Source organism: Vombatus ursinus, unplaced genomic scaffold (genome assembly GCF_900497805.2).
Source record: "Vombatus ursinus unplaced genomic scaffold, bare-nosed wombat genome assembly UNPS02011613.1, whole genome shotgun sequence".
Taxonomy (NCBI): Eukaryota; Metazoa; Chordata; class Mammalia; order Diprotodontia; family Vombatidae; genus Vombatus; species Vombatus ursinus.
Genome location: NW_020951391.1, coordinates 4,816,291 through 4,843,407, shown reverse-complemented (window position 1 = coordinate 4,843,407; position 27,117 = coordinate 4,816,291). Strand labels below are relative to the sequence as shown.

The 27,117-nt window shown below is 36.7% G+C and overlaps 1 protein-coding gene across 6 annotated transcripts in view; it reads left to right on the top strand.

The window, feature by feature from the left end:
• NTNG1 (netrin G1) overlaps window positions 1-27,117 on the top strand; it is a 434,178-nt gene that overhangs the window by 6,082 nt on the left and 400,979 nt on the right. For all 6 annotated transcript variants that reach the window (XM_027856778.1, XM_027856777.1, XM_027856774.1 and 3 more), the window contains exon 2: window positions 2,647-3,420. In XM_027856778.1, coding sequence (XP_027712579.1) covers window positions 3,175-3,420 — 246 coding nt within the window. In that variant the 5' untranslated portion in view covers window positions 2,647-3,174. The remainder of the gene's footprint in view (window positions 1-2,646; window positions 3,421-27,117) is intronic.

Genomic DNA, 27,117 nt, shown 5'->3' with positions numbered 1-27,117 from the left:
AAGTGGTGATTCTGCAGACTAACTGAGCTATGCTGTATTAGCTCTTGCCAAAGCCTGACATTTTTAATACATTAATAATATGTCTGTAATGTAATGGAAAACTATTAATCACAACTGGTTATGTGCCAGAAATTTAAGCTATAATTGGCTGCTTCTTGTCAGAGATGTCTATTGCTCAGTCCTACATTTGCCTAATATTCAAATATCTTGCACTCCTCTGCATTTTTTCCCTTGTCAGGGCACTATGGTAGATCAATGTGATAGTATATAATTCTATGTAGTGACCATCATTGTAACTGGAAGTCCTTTGAGTCAGAATTTCTTATACTGACAGGATTGTTGTGTCATGAGACATTAACAGGTGCAAGCCCTTGTCCTACCTCCATGCTCATACTGTACATATAAATATGTACATTTACTTCCTATTTTGGCAAGTTGGATATTGGGAACCCTATTTGGTTTGCTTGAACTAAGCTTAGAAGTTACAGTAAATTGGATGGAAAAATGGAGAAAGGATAGTAAAACCAGTAATCAAAGGGTGGAGTTGCATGAGTTCTTTTTGAAAACCAATAAAGAGAACCTTAGGGGTAATTCAAATTTATGCTTAAAAGCTTAGGTTTTGTGTAGTTCATATATAAAACAAACAAACAAACAAATAAAAACCACCATGAGGCTAGCAAAATCAAAATCAAAGCAGCTTATTTCAGGTTCTTCAAGACAGAATCTGCAATTTTCACTAATCAAATTATTCTTGATACATAGATAGTTATATGTTAAATTTAAGAATAGAGGTTAATAGTCTCAGGTCCAGTAGATTTGTCACTGGTGTAGTAATGCTTCTTTTCCTCCCTTTAAAATATTTGCTTATGAGTGTACTTACATAGTAAACATGCTCAATGCACATATCCAGACAATGTTACTTTACATTACTTTTAATACTTTCAGAAATCATTAAATTGTTTAACAAATGCATGTTTCTAGAAATACTAACCTTGAGACTGTTACTTAAAAATGGGAAAAATGTAATAATGATAGCTCAAATCACCACAAACATGGGTCTATATAACTTTTTTAAAAAGTTTATTATTTTTAAAATGTGCTTTATACAAGTTTTACTTTATTAAAAAAAAGACAAACTCAGATCTGTAGTTTATACATGTTTAGACAAACTACTAATTATTTCTTCATGGAAATTCAAATATTCAACACACTTCCTAATAGAAAATATTGCAAATTGCAGCTGTATGATAACATTTTATGAATGGAATATAATGAAAATTGCACTTGCATCCATAAAGCAATTATTATAAATTACTTTGCTATGGAAACACTATTCAACCATCTGTTGGCATTTTGTAGTGTCTGTAGCTTAGTTCATCTTAAGATGGTGCATTATTTAAGTATGGTAAGCCCCCTTATAAGATTGTTTTGAAGACAATTAACTTGCATGCTTAAAGAGTGTTGTGTGGATTTAGAGGTCTATGATGAAGTTCATAAAAACTGCATTTTTGTCACTTTTGGATCATGGAGAATAAAAAAAAATCATTTTTCTGGGTGTAAAGTTACACATAGACAATGAATCAATTGATTATCTTACCTACTTTATCATTTTTAGTTGCTTCTGGATTTAAAATGTAAATTTTTGTTTAGTTTTAACAACTAGCTAGCTCAAAAGAGAAAAGTTTAAGTTGAATTTAGTGATACCTTTGGTCCAAATGTGGATTGTCAGTAATAGCCATTAATTAAACCCACTGTGAAATGGTAGACTTCTATTTTATTTTAGAATAAATGTCACATCATTCTGCTTCATGGTCTGTTAACTTGCCCTCTTCTATTTTTATGTGTATGTTTTAAAACAGGCATTTTACCACAGAGATCAAAGTTTTAATACAGGGCATAATGTTGGCCTTTGGGACAAATTCTTCACTCCTGTTACAGAAAAGACAGAAATAACATGTAAAAAGAGCTAAGAAAATGGAAAATCCAAAAAGGGAAAAATTTGCTTTTCCAGATTTATTTTTAAATAATTTCTAGTGAACCAAGTCTCATCTCTATCACTAAATACGGCTAAACAAAAGATTCTAAGTTCTTCCAATACTAATGAGCAAGTCCAAAGGGACGGCTTAGTGCCAACAATACTGTTTTTCATTCAAGCTAACAAAAGCTGAGAAATGTACAAGGAATTTGGATATCTTTAGGGTCCCTCTGCCAAGAGACAAAAGCCATACGCGTAGTTGTCATTTCTTTGTCATTGTAATAAAAGAGCTCATTTCTCCCCATTGTTCTCTTTCAGGATTTTCCAGCCCTGCCAGCTATATGAGAAATGTTTAAATCTGGCTGTTTGCTCTCCATTTAGTCTAGATAGAAATATAATTTTTGAACCAAAAAAAAAAAACCCTGTAAGTCACCTGCAGCAGCACACATGTGCCTTTGTTATGGAAGAGTTAAATGCTTCATATCAGAATGCTTCCCAATGTGAATGATTTCTGTGGTTTGTTCATTTTAGAAAAGCAGCCACAGTAAAGGTTATCCATATTACACCAATTTGCTTTATATTACATCAAACCTTCCAAATGTCAACATATCAGACATTTGGTAATGCATTGATTCTGGGACAATAACTCTTACTCTTATTGTTTCTAAAAGGGTGTTGGTGCCAGAAGAAAAGAATGATTGATGGGAAACAGACACCGGGCTGTAGACACTCATCTTTTTGCTTCAGATACTGATTTATCAGCGAGTCTGGGCATCCCTTGTGAGCCGTGAACATAGAGGAGGATCACTCAGGGTTATCGGCAGTACAACTGAAGACCTACCACTTTGCTAAATTATCATCCCTTCTTGGACATCTGTTACAACGACAACAAGAAAAAAAATCAAAACAAAGCAAAGCAAGACCCAGCAATCCTAGAGATAAGCTCTGGGACAAAGAAAAATCTTAGGGCTGATTTTAAACACTGTCACACGGATATGATAAACTTCCACCAAAGTCCTCAACTTACACAACAAAGCACCATATTCTAAGACATCACCGCTCTTGGCTTTGGAACCTGCTTTGGGGCCTCTTTGTGTGCGTATATTTAAAAAAAATACAGACCAATATACATAAAGAAAGCAAAGTTATAGTCCACCAACTTTGTTTCAGTCCTGGTGAAGTTTTCAAAGGATTTAGAGATGTATTTGTCAAGATTCTTATCAATCCATGCCCTTTGGGTTACTGTGTCCTCAGTGATGCAACATTACCCATCAGTGTGGGGACATTATGATGTGTGTAAGACTCAGATTTACACAGAAGAAGGGAAAATTTGGGATTACATGGCTTGCCAGCCAGAAGCTACTGACATGACAAAATATCTGAAAGTGAAATTGGATCCTCCTGACATTACCTGTGGAGACCCGCCCGAGACATTCTGTGCAATGGTGAGACAAACTTTTTAAAAAAAAGTATTTCCAAGTGAAGTGGGGGCATGACCTATATACCGAAATGCTCAGAGTGTGAAGACATAAAATGAATGGAATATTCCGGTAGCAGATTTGTTTTTACAGGATAGCTTCATTCTACAAGGAGGTTTCCTGTATTTTGAATGATAATTTGCACAGTGTGATGGATGCACTGAGCCTTATAGCTGGTTTCCCTGGAAAACAGAGGTTTTTGCAATAGGAAGCATACTGTAAGAAAGTCTAAATGAATGCCCAGTTTTTGACCTGGGTGTTCTGAATGGGACTTGGTCCTATTTGGTTAGTTAAATGTAAAAGCCTGGAGGTGGTGGGGTGGTGATGATGAAAATACCTTCTGACATAATAATGGCAGTAACAATAATAATAATATGATCATATAATAACAGTTATCATTATAATAATTATTTATGATTATTATTATTAGTTATATTATACTAGGGCAAAGATGGGTAGTGAGTGACTTTGAGACTTGGATTAGACCCTAAACACAGGTGAGTTCTCCCCCCATCCTGGGTTTGTCTGTATCAGGAAACAGGTATAATTTGGTGTAGTTGGCTAAGTGATCCCTCTTTCTCCTCCCCAAGAGCTACAGAATAGAAGGATAGCAGAGTAATAGAACTAGCATGTCAGGAAAATGCTTCTTCAGAAAGGACATTCCTATTGAATATATAGTTATTTTCTGGAAGCCAGCAACTCCAGGGCACAAAAATGCAGATATGGGCTGGATTTGGCAAACAAAATGATCAAAGGAATTGTTCTCTTGGAGCTTCTGACTCTTCTTAGGGGTGGTGGTAGGGTAAGAGGACAGTATGACATAGTAGACAGAGCATTGGATGGGGAAGTCAAGAGACTTGGATTCTAGTCTTGGTTGGGATACTGAATAGTGGGGTGACCATGGTAAATCATTTAATTTTTCTATATTTCCATTTCCTTATCTGTAAAATAGGGAGATTCACAGAATTTCAGAGTTGGGAGGGACACTAACGACCATCAATTCCTACTTATACCTATATAAACAATTCCTTCTGCACCATCTTTTATAAGTTAAGACCTCCAGTAAATCTTAAACCTACTACCTCCTGGGGCAGCTCATTTTACTTTTAGATGGCTCTAATTATTAATCAATCAACCAATTATAATTTATTAAGCACCTATCATGTTCTAGGCACAGTTCTGGGAATACAAAACCAAAAATGAAATAGTCTTTGCCCTCAAGGAGCTTTTATTCTATAAAGAAAGACACATTGAGAAGAAATTTTCCTCTTTGTAGCTTCCACTTATTGATTCTGAATCTGCTTTCTGGGCCCAAGTAGAATAAGTTATAAACCCATTACCATAGGACAGCCTTTTAAATACTTGACTGTATGTGTTACTGACTTCTCTTCTCCAGGTTAAATATATTCATTTCTTTCAACTGATCATCACCTTTTGAGGCCCTTCCCAACTTGGTTGCCCTTCTTCTACATATTCTCCAGTTTATCAATGCTCTTCTTAAATCAGTTCAACTAGATGGTCTTTGGCCCCTGCCAGTTTGAAATTTTATGATTTTGTGGGTAAAGTTTTTTTTAAAAAATGAGGCATTAGAGTACCTATATTGGAATTTTTTCATAAAAAGGACAGATATGCAAATACATCAAAAAAGTAATAATATGTGGTGTGGTGATAGAAATTAAAGGGATTAGGTAACATTGATTTTTTAAAAAAAATATTATTACTTTGATTTACAGCTGGCCTTTATTTGGTGTAGGAGATGCAATCCCATTTTCCTCCAACATGACGAATATGAGGATGGTGCTTTTTCATACTTTTCTTACCTGACTTTATTGTTTTGAACCTGGCCTGGCATTTTCAGGATACTGGAACTATTAATCAAAGTAACATCTGTTCACCATCCCCAGTGAGTTAAATTAGCATAAGATCATCTTAGACCTAGCATTTCAGAAAAAGGCTTTTTAACAGGAAACAATTTTGAGCAATAAAGAGCATTTTCACCTGAACACTAAGGGCTTGCCATTTTCCAGAAGTGCCTTTGGGGACTGGTTTGAATTATAAGCTGGACCTGATTTTGTGGAGAGTGAGAAAAAGAGGTTGGCTATTAGGTGTCACTATGACTAAAGTGCTTTAAAAGTCTAAATATTTCAGAAAGAGGTCTTGTCTCTCTGGGAAAAGGGTGTGTGCTGAGCAAATAATTTGAAATGTAAAATCAAGAGACTGCCATAGAAGGTGCTTATTTGGAATGAATTACAAATAATTTTCATAAAATATGTAAAGGAGAGCAAGAAGTTTGTAATCTTTATAAAATATTTTTAATTGTTTCTGACAAAAGGGCAGAGGACAGGCTCAAAGCATTATTCTGAATCTAGGGGAAATTGCCTTTCAGGTGCTGTATGCTATAATATCCAATTCATTAAGGTATAAGAAAGATGTCCACTAATGCTTTCTGTGATTCAAATAGCCTTTTCTACATAGTTCTTTATGGCACTTACAATATCATGACTTCTTTGAAACTGTTTAAGAATGTAGACATGAGCAAAGTAAGTTAGAAATAGAGTCTTTCTCGACATGTAATACCAAGCTGCGTGAACCTGGTATAATATGTTCAGTGGGTGGTTTACCTGTGTACATCTTCTATCTTTGGTTACCTCGTCAGTATAGCTCCAATGAAGAAGGCATCATGAGGTAGGGATAAGAACACTGAATTTGGATTCTGGAGGACCTGTTTTCAGGGATTGTTAGATCTGTAATCCTACTAGTTTGTAGGAGTTTACTTATGGACTTGAGAATGATATGTTTTCCCCCTGGATAGAAATTATCTTTTTTTTTTGGACCTATTTTTCCTATCCTGGCCTTCATTGGACTCATTCCCAGTAGTCCACAAGTTCTGACCAAAAAAAATAATAAAATAAAATAAAACTGAACATCAAACTTTAAAATCCTTAAGTGTAAGTGTGGGCTCACTGTTTAGAAACCCTACCACACAGAAGATTTTATAACTACTAGAATCCAGGCCATCACTCAAATGCCTGAGTCTTCTGTGGATTTGAGTTAGTCATTGCACATGACAGTTTTTCAGAGAAGAGCACAGGGTTTATGAGGCATTACCTGTCAATGCTTAATTTGTACTCCTTAATATGCATATTATTGGCATAATGGATTTAATAATCTATCATCTAAATGAATACTTTGGGACTATTTGTATGCACGTTATAGACCAAGTCAGTGGTAATGGCTTAAATATAGGCACACAATTGCTCCTCTGCAATTTTGGCTTTTCCATAAAACTCTACAGCATAAGGATTCCTGACACAAGACCGTAAAACTGTCTCAGGACTCTGCCGGCTCAGGCCTGCTTAGGTGCTCCTTAGCCTCAGGATTTATGGAAGTCAGTAAAGTCATTTGTGTTATGACTTACTCAGGCTCCTCACTTCTCTTCTCTCTGACATACTCATCCATAACTGTTCCCTCAGAGTCATTATGGTCTATTATATCAATGTAGCTGCCATACACACAATTGTGCATTTAGCCCCTGTATGTAAATTTTTTGCTGCCAAGTAGTTTCAGAGACCACTTATCCAGTTGGTAAGACTCTTATTAGCAGCAACAATAGGGAGTCCGAGGACTGAGGGGGCATAGGGAGAAAGGAAGGCCAGAGCCCACTGGTAACTGGCCTTGCTTAGCTCAGTTTGGAGTAGCATAAACAGCACATCGTGGACTTACCTGAACAGTGAGTCGATCAGTACATAGCATACTACTGTTGAGGTCCAATATTCCCAAACTAAAAACTAGACTCAGAAAATATTAAAACACCATTTTGCATTTGTTGCTTTTTTTCCTCAGAGTCCGTGGGATGTTAGGAAAATAAGTCTTGTTTCTGTTATCTGCCGCCTGTGTTTCATTTGTTTCCTTTGATACTCTGGTGCACAGGGGTGTCAGTCACTTTGAATGAGAACTGCATTTACTTTTAAAAATGAACACAAATAATCAAATTAAGGCATCACGGGTCCTTGGGAAGAGTGCTGGATTTGGAGCCACACAGCCCCTAGGCTCAAATCTGAGCCCTGTGTGACCTTGAACAAATTCCTTTAACTCTGAGTCTCCATAAACCTCATCTATAAAATAGGGAGGGGATTGAATTAGATGACATCTAAGGTCTCTTCCATCTCTAAATCTATGATCCTGTTATCTCTCGTGACAACATGCCTGAATATCAGTTAAACAAAAGCACTGTTAACCGCAGTGGTACGTTTAAAAATCGAGCTCATTTAATATAAGAAGGTGAATTTCACTGTCTACCTGTAAAGAAGAAATTCAGTTATCCCTTCCACAATCTAGAAAATCTGTGTAAAATTTTTTGGCCTTCCTTTCATTCCAGAGAAGAAGTATTATTTTTTCTTTTTCTTTTACGGGGTATTTACAGTACCTTATTGTAAAATTTGGGTTAGGTATTTGGTCATAGGATCTTTGTCATCTGTTGACCTTTGCATGTTGTCTGTAGCTTTTGCAACACTCCCCAAAAATTCCCATTTAATTTCTTATGTTGATCCCTGATATATTGAGACCTTGATGAGAAAGGTCGTATTGTAGAAGGGATAACTGTAGACCAGAGTGAAATGCCCATGATACCAAGAGTTGAGTGATTTGACTTCTAGTCTTGTTAATGACTCATAGGAGGGGGACTGGGGTAGGGAGTAGTTTTCTTTAAGATTTTCTTTCCCATCCATACGTCCTAGCACCCCTACTGTCTGGCTCTGAGATTCTACTCTTCAATCATCTTTCACACAATGTATTCTAGAGAACAGTCCTATTTATACTTAAGTTGTTAGGGAATAAGAAAAAATAAGGCGCTAAAGAAATTAACAGGTGAATTGTTGACTGTACTGAGAAACTTATGCTTCTTTTTATTTTTGAGGCAATCTGGGTTGCGACTTGTCCAAGATCACAGAGCTATTAAGTGTGTGAGGTCAGATTTGAACTCAAGTTCTCCTGTTTCTAGAGCCGGTGCTCTACCTACTGCTCCATCTAGATGCTCCAAAATACTTCTTTTGAACTTTACACATCCTTTAATCAGTTCAGGTTGTGTACAGAAGGCTGTTGTCTGAAGATGTATGTTATGTTGAGGGTTATGTAGTGTGCAGACAGCTTGTGGAAAGCATGCTGGATTCGGAATCACACGTCCCACATTCTAAACCTACTTCTGCTGTTCATTAGTGGTATGACCTTGGACAAGTCATTTCACTTTTATGGACCTCAATTTCCTGGACCAATTGAATTCTAAGGTCTGTTTTAGTTCCAAATCTATAATTCTAAGCAGAGCATTATAGCATAATTATTCCAACATGATATTGAGTATTAATGAAGGTCCTATCCTTCTTCCAAGCCAGTTAAGAACATCAGGTAAGAGAGCTGGCTGTGTCAGAAAATTCAAGATCATTTTAGTGCCGACAACTTCAATTTGCATACACGATGCTATCATATTATGAACCTTCCCCAGGATCTGAGATGACAATGGAAAGCCAGAGATTTCCTCTTTGTGTTTAGACAAACTTCTCTGTCACATCTCAATGCAATGCCCCAGTGGCTTAAAAATGGTAAAATTACCCGCAATTATCTCCACCCTGCAGCTAATTTTCTGGAGAAGTTAAACAGAAGCTTTGAAAAGAAGCCCACAGACGGGAGAAGTCGGTGCGTTTGTACAATTTATGGAACTGAAGTGCTGATGACAGTTGAAATGTGAGCCCCTGAGTGTTGCTGTGGATTTCACAGCCAATCAAAACGGAATTAGGAAACAAAGATTATTAAAAAGTCTTCTGTGCACATAATTCTGGCATAATATTATGAGGTGGACATTAAATGTTTCCCTTTGAGACTTTGAGCATCATTAATGCCAAGTGTCTTTAATTACAAGTAGGCTCATATGACTAAAAAAAGAGCAAAAATAAAATGCTCTGTGGTGTAGTTAGCAAGACTGTTACAATGTTTGTGGAAATAATTAAAAGGGAGACTATTTTTTGAAATAACTCAGTCACAATTTGAAACAAAAATGAATTTTCTTGAGGAAGTATACTAATGTATTCATGCATATTCGATAAGCACAGGCGTCAACCCTAATAGTGCTGTTAAGGATCTTTCCTATGACATTTCTAGATCAATTGCCACTAAAGGGGAGGGAAGGGAGGAAAACTTGGTTATTTTCATTTGTTGTAAATATTAGATGTTAAGCATATTTTCCTCTGTTAAAATGGAACTTACAAAAACTGCAACAGAGTAGAGACAGAGCAGAAACCATTAGACTTTTCTATTTTCAGAAGAATTGGGTGACTTGAGGGCTTGAGTATAATATAGGTTATAGAGTTTCTGCTTGAAATTGATGGTTTTGAGATCAGCTCAGGTTGCCATCTTGTGGCTATTTGGTTGCTTCTGAGAAATTAGCATTCTCATTGAAAAGATATCAATAACAGCTTCCCTAAAACTGCATATGAAAGGCAGTTGTCAGCTGACACCATAACTGTATAAAAATAGACTCTATTCATATGTGATATCTTTCTAAAAAATGAGTAAAACTTTTAATGTTAGGGACAAGGTTTCTTTCATTTGATTTGACCTTCATTAGACCAGGACAGTGGTGTTCAAACATTTGTCAATTTCCTTTTTTCCCCTGCTTCTAGTCCTTCACTAGAATTACTTACATAGTGGCATTTTTTCTTTTGAAGAAAAATTTTCTCCCTTGCCATGGTGCTCATATTTGAAAGCAGAATCCAAGTCCAAGTATATTACTCCTCTAAATACAAAACAGATTAATTTTTACTAACCCACCACTTTCTCTTGTCATCTCCCTGCTCAAGAGCCTACAAGGAGTCTTTCTTGCCTACTGAATCCAAAGAAGGCTGTAGCTAGTAATTTTAGCCTTCAAAGCAATTCAGTAGAGGCAGGGGTGTAGTATGTGGAATGACACTATTAGTCCCCAGCTAAGGATTCTGGGGAGTAAGGGGGAGTAGCATTGCATATGGTATGCAGGTCAGAGCAGAAGCTTCCCATTTCAGCTAAGTATTTTTATTAATTAGGTGGTGAACTTAGTTATTTCTATGCTGCAGAAGGAATGCAAGTGAAATCAGGACCCTCTAAAATTTTAGTGATGTGGAGCAAAGTGATGGTTGCCTTACCCTACTTATGGCTCTGACTGCATGGTCTAAATATCTCCATCTGAATTCTCTGTGACCTCTGTGAAAGTGACCAATGCAATGGTGCGACTTTATTTTGCATTTCTTCCCAATACAAAACTTCCATTCCATTCAGCCCATATTTTTGCCTCCTCGCCTTCTACTAATGCTGCTCTGAGTACCCTTCACTTCCTTTGTTTTTAAGCCATGTCCAACCTAGCCTTCAAAGCCTAGGCCAAGTGGACTTCTCTGACAAACCAGCCCATGATGATCTATCTTTTGCTTTTCTAATTCTGTACTTATTGCTTCTCTATATCTACGCCATGCAATTAATACTAGTATATGCTTTCTGATTTTCTTATTGTAGTAATATTTATCACTTTATTTTATCAATTTGTCAATAGAGGTGGTATGGTGTAATGAGGTATATGTTCAGACCTTAGCTTTATTACTTATTAGCTGCATGTCTATGGCTGAGTTCTTTAGTTGACTAATTTAGGGACTGGTTGCTTTAGTATCTGCTTACTGTAATCACAGATTCTTGATAGATAGTCTGCATACAAAACTCATTTTTAACTCAAAGTTTTATTTATGTGTTATGTCTTCTCTCTCAGCTGTTTTAAATTCCTAGGGGGTCATGTCTTCTATACTATGGTATGGTGTAAACAGAACTTGGCTTAGAGTTAGAGGACTTGGGTTCAAATTTGACTCTTTTCACTTATTACCTTAGGCAAGTCAGGAACTCACTTTCCTTAACTGTAAAACTAAGAGGTTGGACCAGAGGACCAAAAAGTTCCTTTGTTGTTGTTCATTCACGTCTGATTCTACAGGACCCGATGGACTTTGTCCATGGAGTTTTCTTGGCAAAAATTTGGAGTGATTTGCCATTTCTTTCTTCAATGTGTCCCCATTTTCCAAATGAGAATCTGAGACAAGCAGGGGTTAAGTGATTTACCTAGGGTCACACAGTTAGTAAACTCTGAGGCTGGATTTAACTCAGATCTTCCTGACTCCAGGCATGGTGCACTATTCCTTGTACCACCTAGCTGCCACAAACTTCCCATCTGTCATTAAATCTATGATTTTTTTGTACCCCACAATAGTCAGAAGAGTGTTAGGTACAGTAAATATTTGCTTACTTGTTTGCTAATTCGACCTATACCCCCCAAATTCTCTATTTATCCTTCATGTTTACAACTTCCTTGATCTGCTTTTAAGATGAATGTATAAATGCCTTGCCTAAAGTGTCATCAATCCCAAATCATAGCTTTGCAGCTGAGAGAAACCTTAGAGGTTGTCCATTTCACAGTTAAAACTACTACCCTTGGGCATACTGCATGCACTATTGTCTTGATTTGGTCATCTGGAAGTATTTAGGAAAATCAAGCATATCACAAGAGAGGGAGACAAAATGAATCCTCTGAGTTTTCTCCCTGAAGATGGGCACCAATGACTTTCTTCTCCTTTATCTCTAATTGCAAGCTTTACTTTAGAAGAAACATTAGTTATTTAACTCTCTTCTATTGATTGCCCCAGTTCTAACTTTTTTTCTTTGTTGAAGTCCATTGTATTTAAAAATAAGAATAATAATAATTTTCTACATGGAGGATTTGCATATGTCACTGTTTGTCAGTTAATCAAAGAAAATATGAATGTTCCTTCCCCTAGAGGAAGGTCCTTCTTTCCTCAGGGAGCTTCTGTTAACTTTTCCATGTCCTTGGCTGTGACTGCTGCATTTGGTGACAGAGTAATAATATCAGCTACACAGGATAGAGTCACCTGGTTGCCCTCTTCTGTGAACTCAGTTGCTCCTTGGGCAATGAAGTTGGGGGAAAAGCTGTTATTTTTCCAAAGCTCTCTGTTGGTCTTTTAAAGGTATTAATGCTAGTCCTGGAATAATAATAATAATAATAATAATAAACAAAAAACAAAAAAAAAACCCAAAACAAAACACTAAATACAGGAATGCTTCTCCCTTTAATAGTGGCTGACATAAAATCTAAGTTGGTCTTCATTCTCTAGACCAATGAATAGATTGGTCTTCTATGAACCATTTTGTACTTCAGAGTTTCTTTTCTTTTGAAAGGGGAAGAAAATTATCAAAGTCACTTCACAGCAGTTAAAATGAAAGAAAGCATACTGGAATCTGACTGCTTGCAAGGTTCTTTCCAGCTTGCTGGTAATATACAGATTCTTATAGCTTCCCTTCTGTGAAAATTAAAGATGTGGGTTATGGGAAAAACCAGAATTGGCTTCATTTTTGACCTACTTTAAGACTGGCTTCTAAAATATTAAATGTTGTATTAAACTGGGCATTTGTTTTCACACAAGAAAAATACTTTTCTTGAGAGTTATTGAGAGTTCCAGCAATTATCAGTATTCATGTACTGGATGTGGTAATGAATGTGGATCATTTGAGTTTGGGAGTTCTGAGCTACAGTGGGCTAAAGCTGATTGACTGCACTGTTTGACACCAATATGGTGAGCGGGTACCATCAAGATATCCAAGCAGGGGCATAATGGTCCATGTTGGAAACAGAGAAGGTCAAAACCCCTGTGCTAATCATTTGTAAGATTAGCCCACAAGTAGCCCCTGCACTTGCAGTCTGGGCAAGACAAGAAAACCCAGACTCAAAACAAATAAAGAACAAAAATGATGTTCATAAATTTTGTCTAATTGTTTTTAAAAAAAGTCATTGAAGGTACCATTTTAAGTTTCTTTCCTGCATTTTTCTCTCCTTTGCTGAAGTAAGAAAACTAATAATCAAATATAACCTCACAGACACTGCTTGGTTTGAACATGTCTGACTAGTTTGGGGAATATTATAATAATTATCCTGCATCTGACTTGTGCAAAGGAAGATTTCACAAAATATAAAGATAGAAGTTAGAAGATGAAACCTACTTAGCAACTTGAAAACTGATAAATTCTATATTTCAGGAAAAGTTCATTCAGTCCATTAACAAACTCTATACATTTGCCCATCCCCCGTTACAAGAGATTAACAAAAATAAGATAGTCTGTTGATCTGACAGGGAGATAAAAGAGTGGTGGGTCTGGGAGATAAGAGGAATAGGCTCTAATTTCTACTTTGTCGCTTATTAGATATATGAACTTGGGGCTGGGACTTTTTCACCCCTGAGGACATTAGTTTCCTCCTCTGTAAAATGAGGAGGTCATACTAGATGATCTCTAAGACTCCTTCAAGTTATAGTGATTCATTTCTCTGTGTAACAACTCATGACAGCTAAGGTTTATATGATGCTTTAAGGTTTGCAAAGTGATTTACATTTGCTATCTCACTGGATCCTCAGAATAGCCCTGTGAGGCTATTATCTTCATTTTTACAGATAGGGAAATTGTGGCTAAGAAAGATTAAGGGACTTGCCCAGTGTCACACAGCTGGCAAATGAAGCAAGATTTGATCTCAGTTCTTCCTGACTCCAAGTACAGCTTTCTTGCCACTCTGCTACCAAATGTTTGCAGACATTTTCATGGGAAGGGGACAGTGACCCAGTTATGGTAATTATGAGTCACAAGAAGCTGCCATGTTTTCCATAGTGACACTCCAAGGTTAAGGCCATTTTAGGTTTTGAGGGCTCAGGGCTAATTTTGTAGGAGGACTGTTCATGTCAATTCTCCTCAGTGGGGGCAGTGACTCTGTCTGCTTTTAGAAACCACTTGGAAAGGACATGTCGGGCATTTGTTCCATGGGGATTGGTTAGAGAAAATTCTTAAAAGCTTCATCTTTGAGAAGGGAGTAGCAGCACCAAATGCATTTGTGCCAGGGAAGAGGTGTGTGTGTGTGTGTGTGTGTGTGTGTGTGTGTGTGTGTGTGTAGTATGCTGCCAAAGTCCAGACTACATGCTGATGGGCTTAGTTTGGGAAATCAGGTAGTTAGAATTTATATGATATAATTCTATTTTATATAGCGTTATTTCATATTGCTATTGTCTCTGACACATTCTGACTGTGTTTATGGACAAATCTCTCAACCTGAGTACTCTAGTCAACTCTTTAAGATGCTAATTTAGCTAATCTAAGAGTATAGATAGATAATAGCTCAGTTTAGATCATGAAATCACAGGCTCTGTCCCTATACTACTCCCCTTCTAGCCCTCTGTGATGAAGTTAAACTCACCTGTTCCCCCAGACTCAAGGCTTTATATCCCATCTCCATGCTTTTGCTCAGGCTGTCCTCTATCCCTGGAATTTATTCCCTTCTCCTGCTCCCTATTCCCAACCTCTTTAGATTCTCCAGCTTCTTCCAAAGCTCAGCTCACATGTCGTTTCCTTTGCAAAACCTTTCCTGTTTCCTTGGTTCTTAGAGTCCTTCCCATCCCGAAATCACATTTTATTTCCTTATTTGCATTCAGAATGTTTACTTCTCAGTAGAAGGTAGTAAGCTCCTTGTGGACAGGGACACTTGATGTTCACCTTCAGTGCCTATGACAATTACCTGCAAAAAGTAGCCACTTCATAATTTTTTTTTATTTTGTATTCATTCCTACTTAAAAACTGTGACTTTCTTATTTTAATCTCATTCTTTGATAGTGTATGTTTATCACTTGCACATTGGGAAAAGCAATGAACTTGGAACCAGAAGACCTTTGATCAAATCACAGCTTTGCCACTTACTATCTGTGTTACCTTAGGCCCATTAATTAACATGTCTGGGCCTCAGTTGTCTAATATGTAAAATGAAGACCAGTGGATTAGATGACCTCTAAGATTCCTATTAGCTCAAAGTCTATGATACTATGATTCCCAGACCTTAGAGAAGAACTTAAATAATTAATTGGATTCTTGTTTTTAGAATTATGAAACGTTACTATTCAGTGGTGTCTGACTCTTTCTGAGTTTGAGGTTTTCTTGGCAAAGATATTGGAATGGTTAGCCATTTTCTTCTCCAGCTCATTTTGCAGATGTGTCAAGTGACTTGCCCAGGGTCACACAGTTAGTAAGTGTCTGAGGCAGGAAGATGAATCTCCCTGACCCCAGGCCTGGAACTCTATTCACTATGCCACCTATCTTCCCACTATGAAATGCAGTAGTGTGATTTCATTGTTTTAAAAATTTGTTTGAATAAAAGAAAAACTTTAAAATGGTTATAGGAAATTTGATTCTGCGAGTGGAATATAGATTTTTGGGATATGCATTTATGCGATGGATGCCTTTATTCAAGGATAAGCAATCTAATCATCTGTCGTATTTTGTATTCTTTTGTTTGTTTTTTTGTTTTCCATTATAACATATTCATGTAAAATAGGTTGCTGGAAATCAGAGAGGAAGGAACACACATTTACTTAGTGCCTAAAAGCCCAGAATATGAAGTAAGCAACTGTGGGCTGGTTAACAAAATCATTCTTGTGGGAGGAGTGTTGAGCAAAACAGTTAGTGTGGTGTTTTTAATTTTTTTTATGTTAATACAATTTTACACAATTTTCTGTTAATAAAAACTGCTTACATAGAATTATCTATTCAATTCACAGCCCCCCAAATATACTGATCTAGGATTCTTTCTTGTTGCAGTTTTAAAATGTGCTTTGGTGACTAGGTAATGATAATAGCCTTAGAATCCTAAAATTTCAGCTAAGGATTTTTTACTTCATTTCTGGTTTAAGGTAAAGTCCAAATAAGACATTTTTAGAAATAGAGTGAGTTAATGGTCTTTTGTATCAGGTCTTTTGGGACCCAGAGGTGGATACCTATATGTGTAACATCAAATAGTTCCACTCTTTTGACATATATATATACATACATACATACATACATACATATACATGAATACATATATACATATGCACATATATATAGTACATACACATACATATGCATGTGAATATGATAGCCTTTGCTATCGGTCCATAATAATGGCTTGACAATTGTTTTCAACTTGATGATATCCTGCTTACTCTGCAAGATGTTACATATATATTACCTCATATATCATAAAAGTAGTAGTCCCATGGATGAAAACCTATAAATAATGAGTAACATTACTTAAGGATTTTAGAAAGAATGGGCAGGATACAATTAACAATTAAAACTGTAGCTAAGAAACATATATCAGAAATGATGGGACGAGCATGTAGAATCATAGATTTGGAGCTGAAAAGTAGCTTAAGGAACATCTAGCTGCAACCCTCTCATTTTACAGAGGAAACTGAGGCTCAGGGAGGGGGTGTGACTTGCCAAGGTCACAGAGGTTGGAAATGGTCAATGCTGAGATTTGATATTACTTCTTCTGGCTCCAAATCCAGCCTTCTTTTTGCTATACTCAGTTGCCTTTTCTATGAATGTATTCTAGTGGATAGAAAAAGCAGTAATAATGGTAATAATGATGATGATTCACATTTATGTTGGATTCTAAGATTCATAACTAATAAGTAGGAGAGGCATTTTAAAAAATCAAACCTATGATTTTAATGACTTAAGAAATAAACTCCCTCTACTAATACAGATCAGTGACTACTTTGCACTTTTTAGTCTTACAGAGTTTCCTGGGGCACTGAGTGGTTAATTGATTTGCCCAGGATCACCAACCCACGCAGATTAGAGGCCTGATTGAATCTAGATCTTCCTGACAGAGGCCAGCTCCATATCCCATATACCATACTTTCTCTCCTGAAAGCATTATTATCCACATTTTAAAGACTGAAGAACTGAAGAAATTGAGTGTCAGACAAATTATGTGACTTACTTAGGTGACCCTAGTATTTGAACCCACATCTCTTATTGCCAGACCTAGTTGTCTCTCCATTAGCTTATCAAGAGCTTAAGTTTTCTTCTTCTTGGTCATTCTTAATGTAATCAAGCAAAAATAAAAGAAAGGAAGGAGGAAAGGAAGAGAAGAAAGAAAGGAAGGAAAGAAAGAAAGAAAAATGAGGCAAGAGAAAAAATAAGAAGGAAGGGAGAGAGAAAGAGAAAAAGGAGAAAGAGAAAGGAAAGAAAAGAGAAAGAAAAATAGAAAGAAAAGAATGAAGAGAAAGGAAGGAAGGAAAGAAGAGAGAAGCAGAAAGAAAGAGAAAGGAAGGAAGAAAAAGAATGAATGAATGAAAAAAAAGAAAGAAAAGAAAAAGAATCAAATGATGCTTTTAGAAAAGAGAGTGAAGGTAAGGCAAGGTGGGTGATGATGTTGCTATTTGGAAATCAAAATAAAAAAAATACTTTATTGTGTTCACTGCCAGAGTCACAGACCTCCTGGTGCTTAGGTGCCCAGCTGAGAGCACATGTACCCTTTATTTGCATGCCAGCTTCAACACTAATCTAAATCAAAACCCTTCTAAACTAGCAGCTTGGAGTGAGTCTCTAAAAGCTCTCTGTTCACAAGACTGTGAATTGCTCTTGCCTTCTCTGACTTTGCTTCAGAGATCTATCAGACCACCGCCTTGTGAGCTTCTGGCTTTAAGCCATGTAGCTATCACCCAAATAACTTTACAATGATGGCTTAAAAATAAATGAAATGTATTCAAAATAAAACAGTATTAAAATAATCTTCCCCGGATGCTGTGGCATTTGCTTTGAGATTATAATGGCTCAGTGTTTTAACAAAGGTATTAGGAATGTCTAAAAAACGGCATAATAACTCCTGAAAACTAAAAAAAAAGTGAACAAATAAATATTTGTTTAAAAACAAATTCCATCAAAGTCCCTGTTATTAACAAAGTATTCACATAGACTCAATGTGTCAGCCCCAATGGAAGAGGGAAGCTTAGCTTATGGGAAAAGAGCGATGGACAGGTTCATACTAGAAATCTAAATCTTGCTGCCCAAATCCTCTTTGTTACTAGACACTTTGATTATGTTATCTCCTTCTCAAAAACTTTCTTTTGCTCTCCCTTGCCCTCCAGGTCAAATAAAATGAGGTGTCATAAAATGGTGTCTTTTAGTTCATAACTCTTCATCAATTTGCCCCGCCTATATTTCTGCCCTGTCTCCTCAGAGAGCTGTGTGTTTCTTTTACTTTAATCAAGGAAAAAAAAGCAACACCTTCCCTCCTGCTGCTTTGTTCCTTCCCCTCAGTTGCCTTCCCACCATTTTTAGAAGAACATAAGAAATGCCATATGGGGATCAGGTTAAGGGCCCATGCAACCCTAGTGTCCCATCTCTTGATAATGGAACAAAGGAGGTATTCTGTGGGACAGTTGGATGGTTGATTGCTGTTATATCATTTTTCAAGTTTAGAGATGTGCTCCTAAGCATCCTCAGCTATCCTTTACAACCTTCTTATTTTCATTGCCATATTATCAACTAATCTGCCAGCTAAGGATCTATGAATTTCCCAAAATCTTTCCTGTATAGCATAGCCTCCCACTTCAAATCCACCAAATCACTTCTCATCTCTGATTCAGAAATCATTCTCTCAAAAAGCATGATTTAAGAATTTTTAGGCAAACTAGTAGTTCAGGTGGAATGAACCTGAGATCAAAAATCCCACATACCTAAAATACCCTGACTAAAATAAACTGAGAGAAACTCCCTAAAATTACTTAAAAATCCCCAAACTAGGGATTTAGTTTATTTCTTATTTGTTCATTTCAAACAGCTTATTTCTTCAGGCTGAGATATGAGGTCAAGATGCAGCATGATATAGTGGATAAGGAGCTGGTGTGGGGGGCAGGGAGAACTGGGTTCCCATGTTGCATACGGCACATGATGGCTGTATGACTCTGGACAAACCAGCTACTCTCTCAGAAACTTCAGCATCTCTCTAAGACTAAAAATTACAATGTTGAAGCTGATTCATTGATAGGCAATTCCCTCCTCTGGAATCCTTATATTTATGGCATAGGGATGGGAATGGGGAAAGATCAGTAACTGCCAACTGCGAATACTTAAATGATGATAATGTAATTCAACTCAATACGTTTTTATTGAATGACTAGGTGTATGACCTTTGGAAAATCATTTAACTTGTCCTGACCTCAGTTTCTTTATATGTAAAATAGGGATGACAAAATAGAAACATAGCTGACTAACATTTAGAGATAGTCAGAGTTGTTTTAAGGATCAAATGGGATAATGGAAGTGAAAGCATTTTTTCCCTCAACACAGTAGAAATATAATAATAATAATAACTAGCACTTATATAGTACTTTAAGATTTGCAAAGCACTTCACAAATATCATCTCATTTGATCCTTACAACAACCCTGAGAAGTAAATGTAGTTATTATCTTCATTTTACAGATGAGGAAACTGAGGCAGGCAGAGGTTAAATGACTTGCTCAGGATCACACAGCTAGTCAGTGTTTGAGACATAATTTGAACTCAAGTCTTCCTGACCCCAGGTCAGCACTTGATCCACTCTACCAATTAGCTGCCTCTAAGAGAGTAAGGTGGAGCTGGTGTTAATAAATTATTGCTACTATTACCATCATTCAACACAATTCCACATGGATTGAGCGGATACATATTATATGCCTGGCACTCTGCTTAAATCCTGGGGCTATAAGAACAAAAATGAAATTGATTCTGCCTTCAAAGAGCTTATGTTCTACTGGTATAATTCCTGTGAGTGAGTTACAATGTTCAGTCCTCTGAGCAATAGAAGTAAAAAATGGATTCCTTCCTCTTGAAGAGCTTATAGTCTGGTTGAGACTACAAGGTTAAGCCCAGGATGCCTGAAACATTCCAAGAATGTATATAGTTAAGTTGTAGAGCAAGTGGTTCAAGTAATTAGAGGTGTGAGCACAAGTAGTTCTGCTCACAAAAGGGCATGCAGTGAAAGGATAAAACTGAGCATTGACAGAAAATATAGGCAATTTAACCACACACCTCTAGAGCCTCAGCTTCTGAGGTCTCTTGTTTTCCTTTAACACTGTCTGCCATCACAATTCTCCTACCTTTTTGAACGTGTTTAATATTTACAACATGAGATTTCACTGTAATTCCAGATAGGTTGTCATCATTGTCCATTGTAGGTAACATGATTGTAAGCCCTTTCAAATTCCATTTAAAAATTTTTCTAATTCAGCATAGCAGACAAAAGTTCAGAGTAAAATTTCCTGACAGAATCCCAGTATACTCATTTCTGAAGATCCTGACTCCTAGAACCATCTTTTTAATACACAACAAACACAAGGACCTTTTCAAAACAGGAATGCCCATCAGTGAAAAGCTAAAACTTCTTACTTCGTTGGTTGATGTTGGTCATTGCTTTGGTTATTTACATACTAGAGTCTTTTCAAGACTTAGGACTTCATTTGAGAAAAAGGTCTACCATAGATGGCAACATGGTCTTGAGGACAGAGTATTTGATCTGAAGTTAGAAGAACTGAGTTCAAATAATAGCTATGCCACTTATTACCAGTGTGTCCTAGAGCAAGCCATTCAATCTCCCTCAGAGCCTCAATTTTCTTTTCCATAAAATGAGTGAGAAATGGAATACTATGTTCATTTAAAATAAGATCCCTAAGCTCTCTTTCCTAAATCCTGTAATTCTTTAATTATGGGACCATTGATCTTATACTTGAAAGGATCTCAGAAGTCATCTCCTGCAACTCCACCATTTTAGTCATTGGGAAACTGAGCTCCAGTGAGATGAAGTACCCAAAGTTACAGCTCAACTGGGACTTGAAGTCCTCCATTCCCAGATGCAAGGCTCTTCCTACCGTACCACATGACTTTATAATCAATGCTATGACAAAACAAAAATGTATCTGCCTAGCACTTAGAAAACAGAAAACTTACAGAATATTGTTCTGAAATGAGAAGGCAAAAAAAAAACCCCACATAGATATTTATAACATCATCAGACAAAATACCATCAGATTTTTACATGAACACAAGGAAGACATTTGCTCCCCTGGCTATCTGTTAGGAGACTGGGAAAGAGCAAAGGTCTAGAATAAAGGACCCTGGTTTCTACTCCCAGTATGGCCACTAACTAGCTGTGTGATGGAGCAAATCACTTTCTCCCTCTGGTGTGTAGTTTTCTTATCTATAAAAGGAGGGGATTGGAATAGATGATCTGCCAGCACTAAAATTCTATAGGTTCAAGTTGATTTTCTTGGCCCAATTTAGAAAGATATAAATATGCTGCCCTAGAGTTTTCTAGTCTATTCATTCCCTCTTTAGGAAGTGCTCCAAAGCATAGCTCTTTATTTCCTTTACCATCTTGCAGAGTGTGGTAGCTAAGTTGGTTTTGGAAAAAATGAATGCCAGAGTCATGGGTGTTGTTTCATCCTTCTGGATGGCATTAGGTGTGTTAAAAGGCTGTCACTGAAATCTAATTAGATCTGTAAGCCTTTGGGTCCCACAGTGTCAGAAGAGTATTATAAGGATGACAAATGGAAAATTGTAAAGTACTTGGAGATTTCCAGAGGAAAAGGGCTATGTAACTTCAAAGTATAACTAATGGCAGCATTAATGTAGAACTGTAAGGTTGTTGATATGGATACAATCTGGAATGCAAGATAATTTTCAAATGTCACCGTGCTGGCTTTTCTTTCCCTTTTTCATTTTCTGAAAGCCAGCAATCAAACAGAAGGACTAATTGTGAGTAAAGTTTTCATCTTATTTCAGTATCGTTTTAAGAAAGGAAAACCTAAGCTCTTATTTCTCAACTAATTTCAGGGGGAAAGAAAAAGCTGAGTTCTTGAGCTGCCAATCGGTGCCAGTTTATAACCTAGAGTGTATGTTTATAGCTAAGGAAGAATTCATCCAGTAAACACCACACTCCTACCAGAAGAAGCATGTTTATTTTTTCTCATATGTAAATCCTGTGTTTCTTTAACATTCTGGCATGTTTTACATTTTTTTTCCTTGGGCAAAAACTGTCAGGAATCATCATTTTAACTCTTCAGTTTGCTTTTTACTGTCTACACCTGCTCATAAGCATCTCTGGTCTCCTGTGAAAAACAGAAGCTAGGCTGATTCTGGGTGACATTTACAAATGACTGAAAGAGAAACCAAACAGCAAACACCTAAGAAGAATGACTCATTTTTTTTTGAAAAGCACCATGTGGACAGCCAAAAGAACAAGTACAGCATGTAATCTTCTTGACGGCACCCAAGATAACTCTCATGCATGATTTCTCTCTCCTGTTTTGTTCACCCTTATCCTCTATGCTCCTTGTCATCCCTCCCTCATACCCAGGACTTTTAGCTCCTTGGCTCCACTGAACCCAGGTCTTATGTGGATGACCTTGTGCAAGACACTTCATTTCTATATAATTCATTTGCAAAATATTCATCTGCAAAATAATAGACTTGGTCTCTTCTAAAGACATATCTAATTCTAAATTTGTGGTCTTGGATCCATATGGAGATGACCTAGGAAAACCACACTATAATATAACCTACAGAAATGTCGTGAAATGACTGGATATTTTCTAGTCATTTTACTGAATGATGTTTATGCAAATTATCAATACCACTTATTAAGGCACTGATCTGAAAACCTAACCAAATAGAAGTTCATAATTCACCACAGCTACCAGGTCTCAATCTGCTTCCTTGATGTACCAAAATGTATTCTCATCCTTATTGCAAAGAATATCAGAGTTAGAAGGGATATTAGAGTCCCCCTAACCTCAAAAAATCCTGCAAAAGAATCCCTGCAAAGAATCCCATTACGACATATGCAACAAATGGTCATCCAAGTCTTTGCTTGATGGCGTCAAATAAGGAAGACACCCTTCCCCCTCCACAAGAATCCATTATGCTCTTGGATAATTGTAATTGTTAGGAAGTTTTTTCTTACATCAAGTTTATATTTGCCTCTTCATAACTTCTGCCTGTTGGTCCTACTTCTGCCCTCTGGAACCAATGAGAAGAAATCTTGTCCCTGCTTCACATAATAGTCCTTCAGAATACTTTAAGATAGTTTTCATATCATATACCTCCAAAGTCTTATCTTCTTTGGACTATATGCCCTTAGTTCCTTATTTTTCAGAAGAAGAAATTCAATAATCCCTTGAAAGCAATTTGATCTACACATAGTTCTCTATATATTTTTTGTGTGTCATACCTCTCTTTTCAAATTCCAGTCATTTGTCTAGAACTTTATGCTTCAGGTGAATTTAGGTGAAATTTAAAATTGTTCTGTGGGACTTTAGAAAGCAGAGATAGAAATAACAGAAGATGCAGGGAGGGAGATTTCAATTCAACATAAGAAAAAATGTCTCACTAAAACCATTGCATATTGGGACAGGTCATCCTTAAACATTAAGGATCACAGAATACTAGGGACTAGTTAGACTAATCTAGTCCTTTTATGGATAAAGAAATGGAGTCCCAAAAAGGTGTGGTGCTTTCCCAAAGGCACACAGTTACTAAGTGGCAGAACCAGGACTTTAATCCAGGACTTCTGCCTCTAAGCCTGGTTATCCACCTAGACTATGACAAGTAGCAAGCTCGTTGTTACTGGAAGGAATTAAGCAGAGGTAGAATAAACATCTTTCAGGGAGTAGCTGAGGAACATGTAAGGAAATATACATTGGCAAAGTGAATATTGGTTGGGTGGCAATGTCTGTCTTTAAAAATATTTGAAACGCTATCAAGTGGAAAAAAGGAATAGGATTGCTCTGTTTGGCCCAACAGAAAGGAAATGGGAACAATTGAACAAATATGTATTAAGCAGCTATTATGTATAAGATATCGTACCACTCATGGGAGATATAAACAGTAAAAATGCAACTGTCCTTGCTTTCAAGGAGCTTATGTTCTCCTGGAGGACAGCATATGGAGCTGATGTGTACAGATGGATGGAAGGTTCAGAGAGGCCAATGTAAGACATTATAAGAAAGTTTGGAAATTGTAATGATAAAAAAAAACTTCCTAAAAATTAAAACTATCCTACAGCAGAATGGAATTACTTGGAAGGCAGTGGGTCCCCCTTCCTAGAAGATCTTGAAGTGAAGACTGAGTAAACACTTGCGAAAGATGCTTTAGAGCAGTGGTGTGAAACTCAAATAGAAATGGGGACCATTAAACCATAAATAATGACCCAGTGGACTATATATTGACTTAATTTTAAAGTGGATTATTATATTATCTATATCTCATTGTATTTTTATTTATTTTGTAAAATACCCAAATGCATTTTAATTTATTCTGGGTCCACTTGGGAGTTTTGTGACTGACACCTCAACTCTTAAGGGAATGCCTTTTCAGATGAGACTGGTAGACCCATCAGGTCCTTGCTTATTGTAGAATTCAGTGATTCTTTTTCATCATTTACCTTAGTTTATTCTCTCTGCTAGCAAACTCCTCCTGGCTGATTGATGGAAATTCTGCTATTCCTTGATGCTGAACTAGATCCTTAGTTTCATTAACAATAGGCTCTAAATTTTAGCTCTTTCATTGTATTTCCAAGCCACTTTTCCAAGATGTCATCCATGCATACCTTCTGAATAACCGCAGCTCACATGTGGAAAATTATTAAACTTCTTTTTACCCTCAGGGTAGAGAACAAGAAGTGATGGGTAGAAAGCCATTGTAGAGATGAAGGTTTTGGCTCCATCTTCACTCAAATAGGTCTAGGATTTCATCTATGTTGTTATTCACTTCAGTTATGCAGAAAGATTAGAACCAATCCATACCTACTCATCCTGTGAGACTCTTGCTTATGTCCTCCCATATGCCACAAGAGATTCCTAACAATTAGAAATGTGGAATAGACTGTCTTGGGAGATAGTGATTTCCCCATCATCAGAAGATCTTCAGTTGGAGAGTGGATCATCACTTGTAAGGAATGTCAGAGGTAAATTTTTCTTCAAGATAAAGGTTATATTAGATGACCTCTGAAGCCCCTTCCAACTCTGAGATTCTTTGATGCCTTGAATCTATGGTTATACCTTCTCAGTCTATGATGAGATCTATACGTTCTGATCACGGATCTATCATGTCAGTGTTATTGAAGTCTCAATGGTGGTGGTTGTGGTGGTGGTGATGTGTGTGTGTGTGTGTGTGTGTGTGTGCGCGCAAATTTAAGCAAAACTGATTTATACATGCACTGATGCAACTCTCTGACAGGACCGGACTGAGGAAGAATTGTAAATTTAAAAAAAATTTGTCTTCTACACTTCCTTTGTCACTTCAAGAATTCATTTCACAAACTTTTCTAATCAGAGTGTACCAGATAAGTAAGGACTACAAAATGATAGCAGTTCATTCTTGCCTCCTGTTTCTCTCCCTACCTCCACCCCAGCAATGGAAGAATCTCCAAATAACTTCCCAACAGTATACATTCATTAAATCTTAAGGTGTGGCTGCTTCCAAGAAATTTGTTCATTTTTTAATGTGCCTTTTGGAACATTCAAGATTAATAGGAAAGAATGACAGACAGAATGTAGGGCATTTTCTTTTTTGGTTGGGAGAAGGAGGCCTGCCTCAATGTCCATTCAAATTTTACCCATCTAGGCTGCCATCTATTATGCCAAATTTTATGAAGCTCTTCAGAATGGATTAGCAATTCAAATTTGTTAGATATAAACTATGGGTTTGAGGTCTAAAGGAAGTAAAGTTGAAAGAAGAGCTTGATTTCCTTTCCTGGAAAATGCTATTATACATTAATCAAATATGCCTTTAGTACCTACCTCATAGGTTTGCTATGAAGATCAAGTGAGATCGAATGAGTTTTGTGAACTTTTAAGCAAATGTCAGCTATAATTATTTTGTATAATACTTTTGAAATTTTAAAGAACCATATAAATATCAGCTATCATCATCATCAATTCATTTTTCATCTTTTTCAATGATTTTCATGGGACTAGTCATTATCTCGCTATCATTCTTTTATATTTAATGTTCTACACTCTATTACACATTTGCAATAGTGGATAAAATAAACGCTTTTTGGTTAGAAAAATAAAAGTTTTATAATGTAAACTCATTTTCTGTAGTTTCCCTGAACATCCTTGGTACCACTCCAGGAGTAGACAGGACCACAAAGAATATATCTACTTTGAACTGTTACCACATGATTGTGATTTTGTTTCCTGGGTCTCTAAATATTGAAAGATTTTATTCCATGTGGCTTAGATATTATGAGTGTTTGGTATAGAAATATTTATTAAAACATTTTTAAGTTTTTGTGGATCAATGTCATGCGATTGTGGGCCACAGCTGAGCTGGTGATATGGTTTGGTTCCAATGTAGTTTATTGGCTGAGTTCTCTAGGATGATTTGGGGGCTATATTTGTAGTATGGTGATTGGTCATCTATAAGGCCATGAAAGATATTTCAAGAGAAAATTTTTTGTAGCTATTACACATCTTCCTGGTTAGCATTCCTATATGTTGATATATTCTGTTCCATCTCCCCCAGTATGGTTGATAGATTAATTTCAAGAGAAATATCTTTCATGTACTTACAGATGACTAATTGCCATACTATAAACCACATACTACAAAGCTTTGGGTGTAGTATAACCATCAAAATATGCAATATTAGATATTTACTAGGTAACATATTTTCATAGCCTGAAGTGATATATTACACAGTTTCTACTGTTGCTTTGCATGATTTCCTTTAATCACTAAGCTCAGGCTCC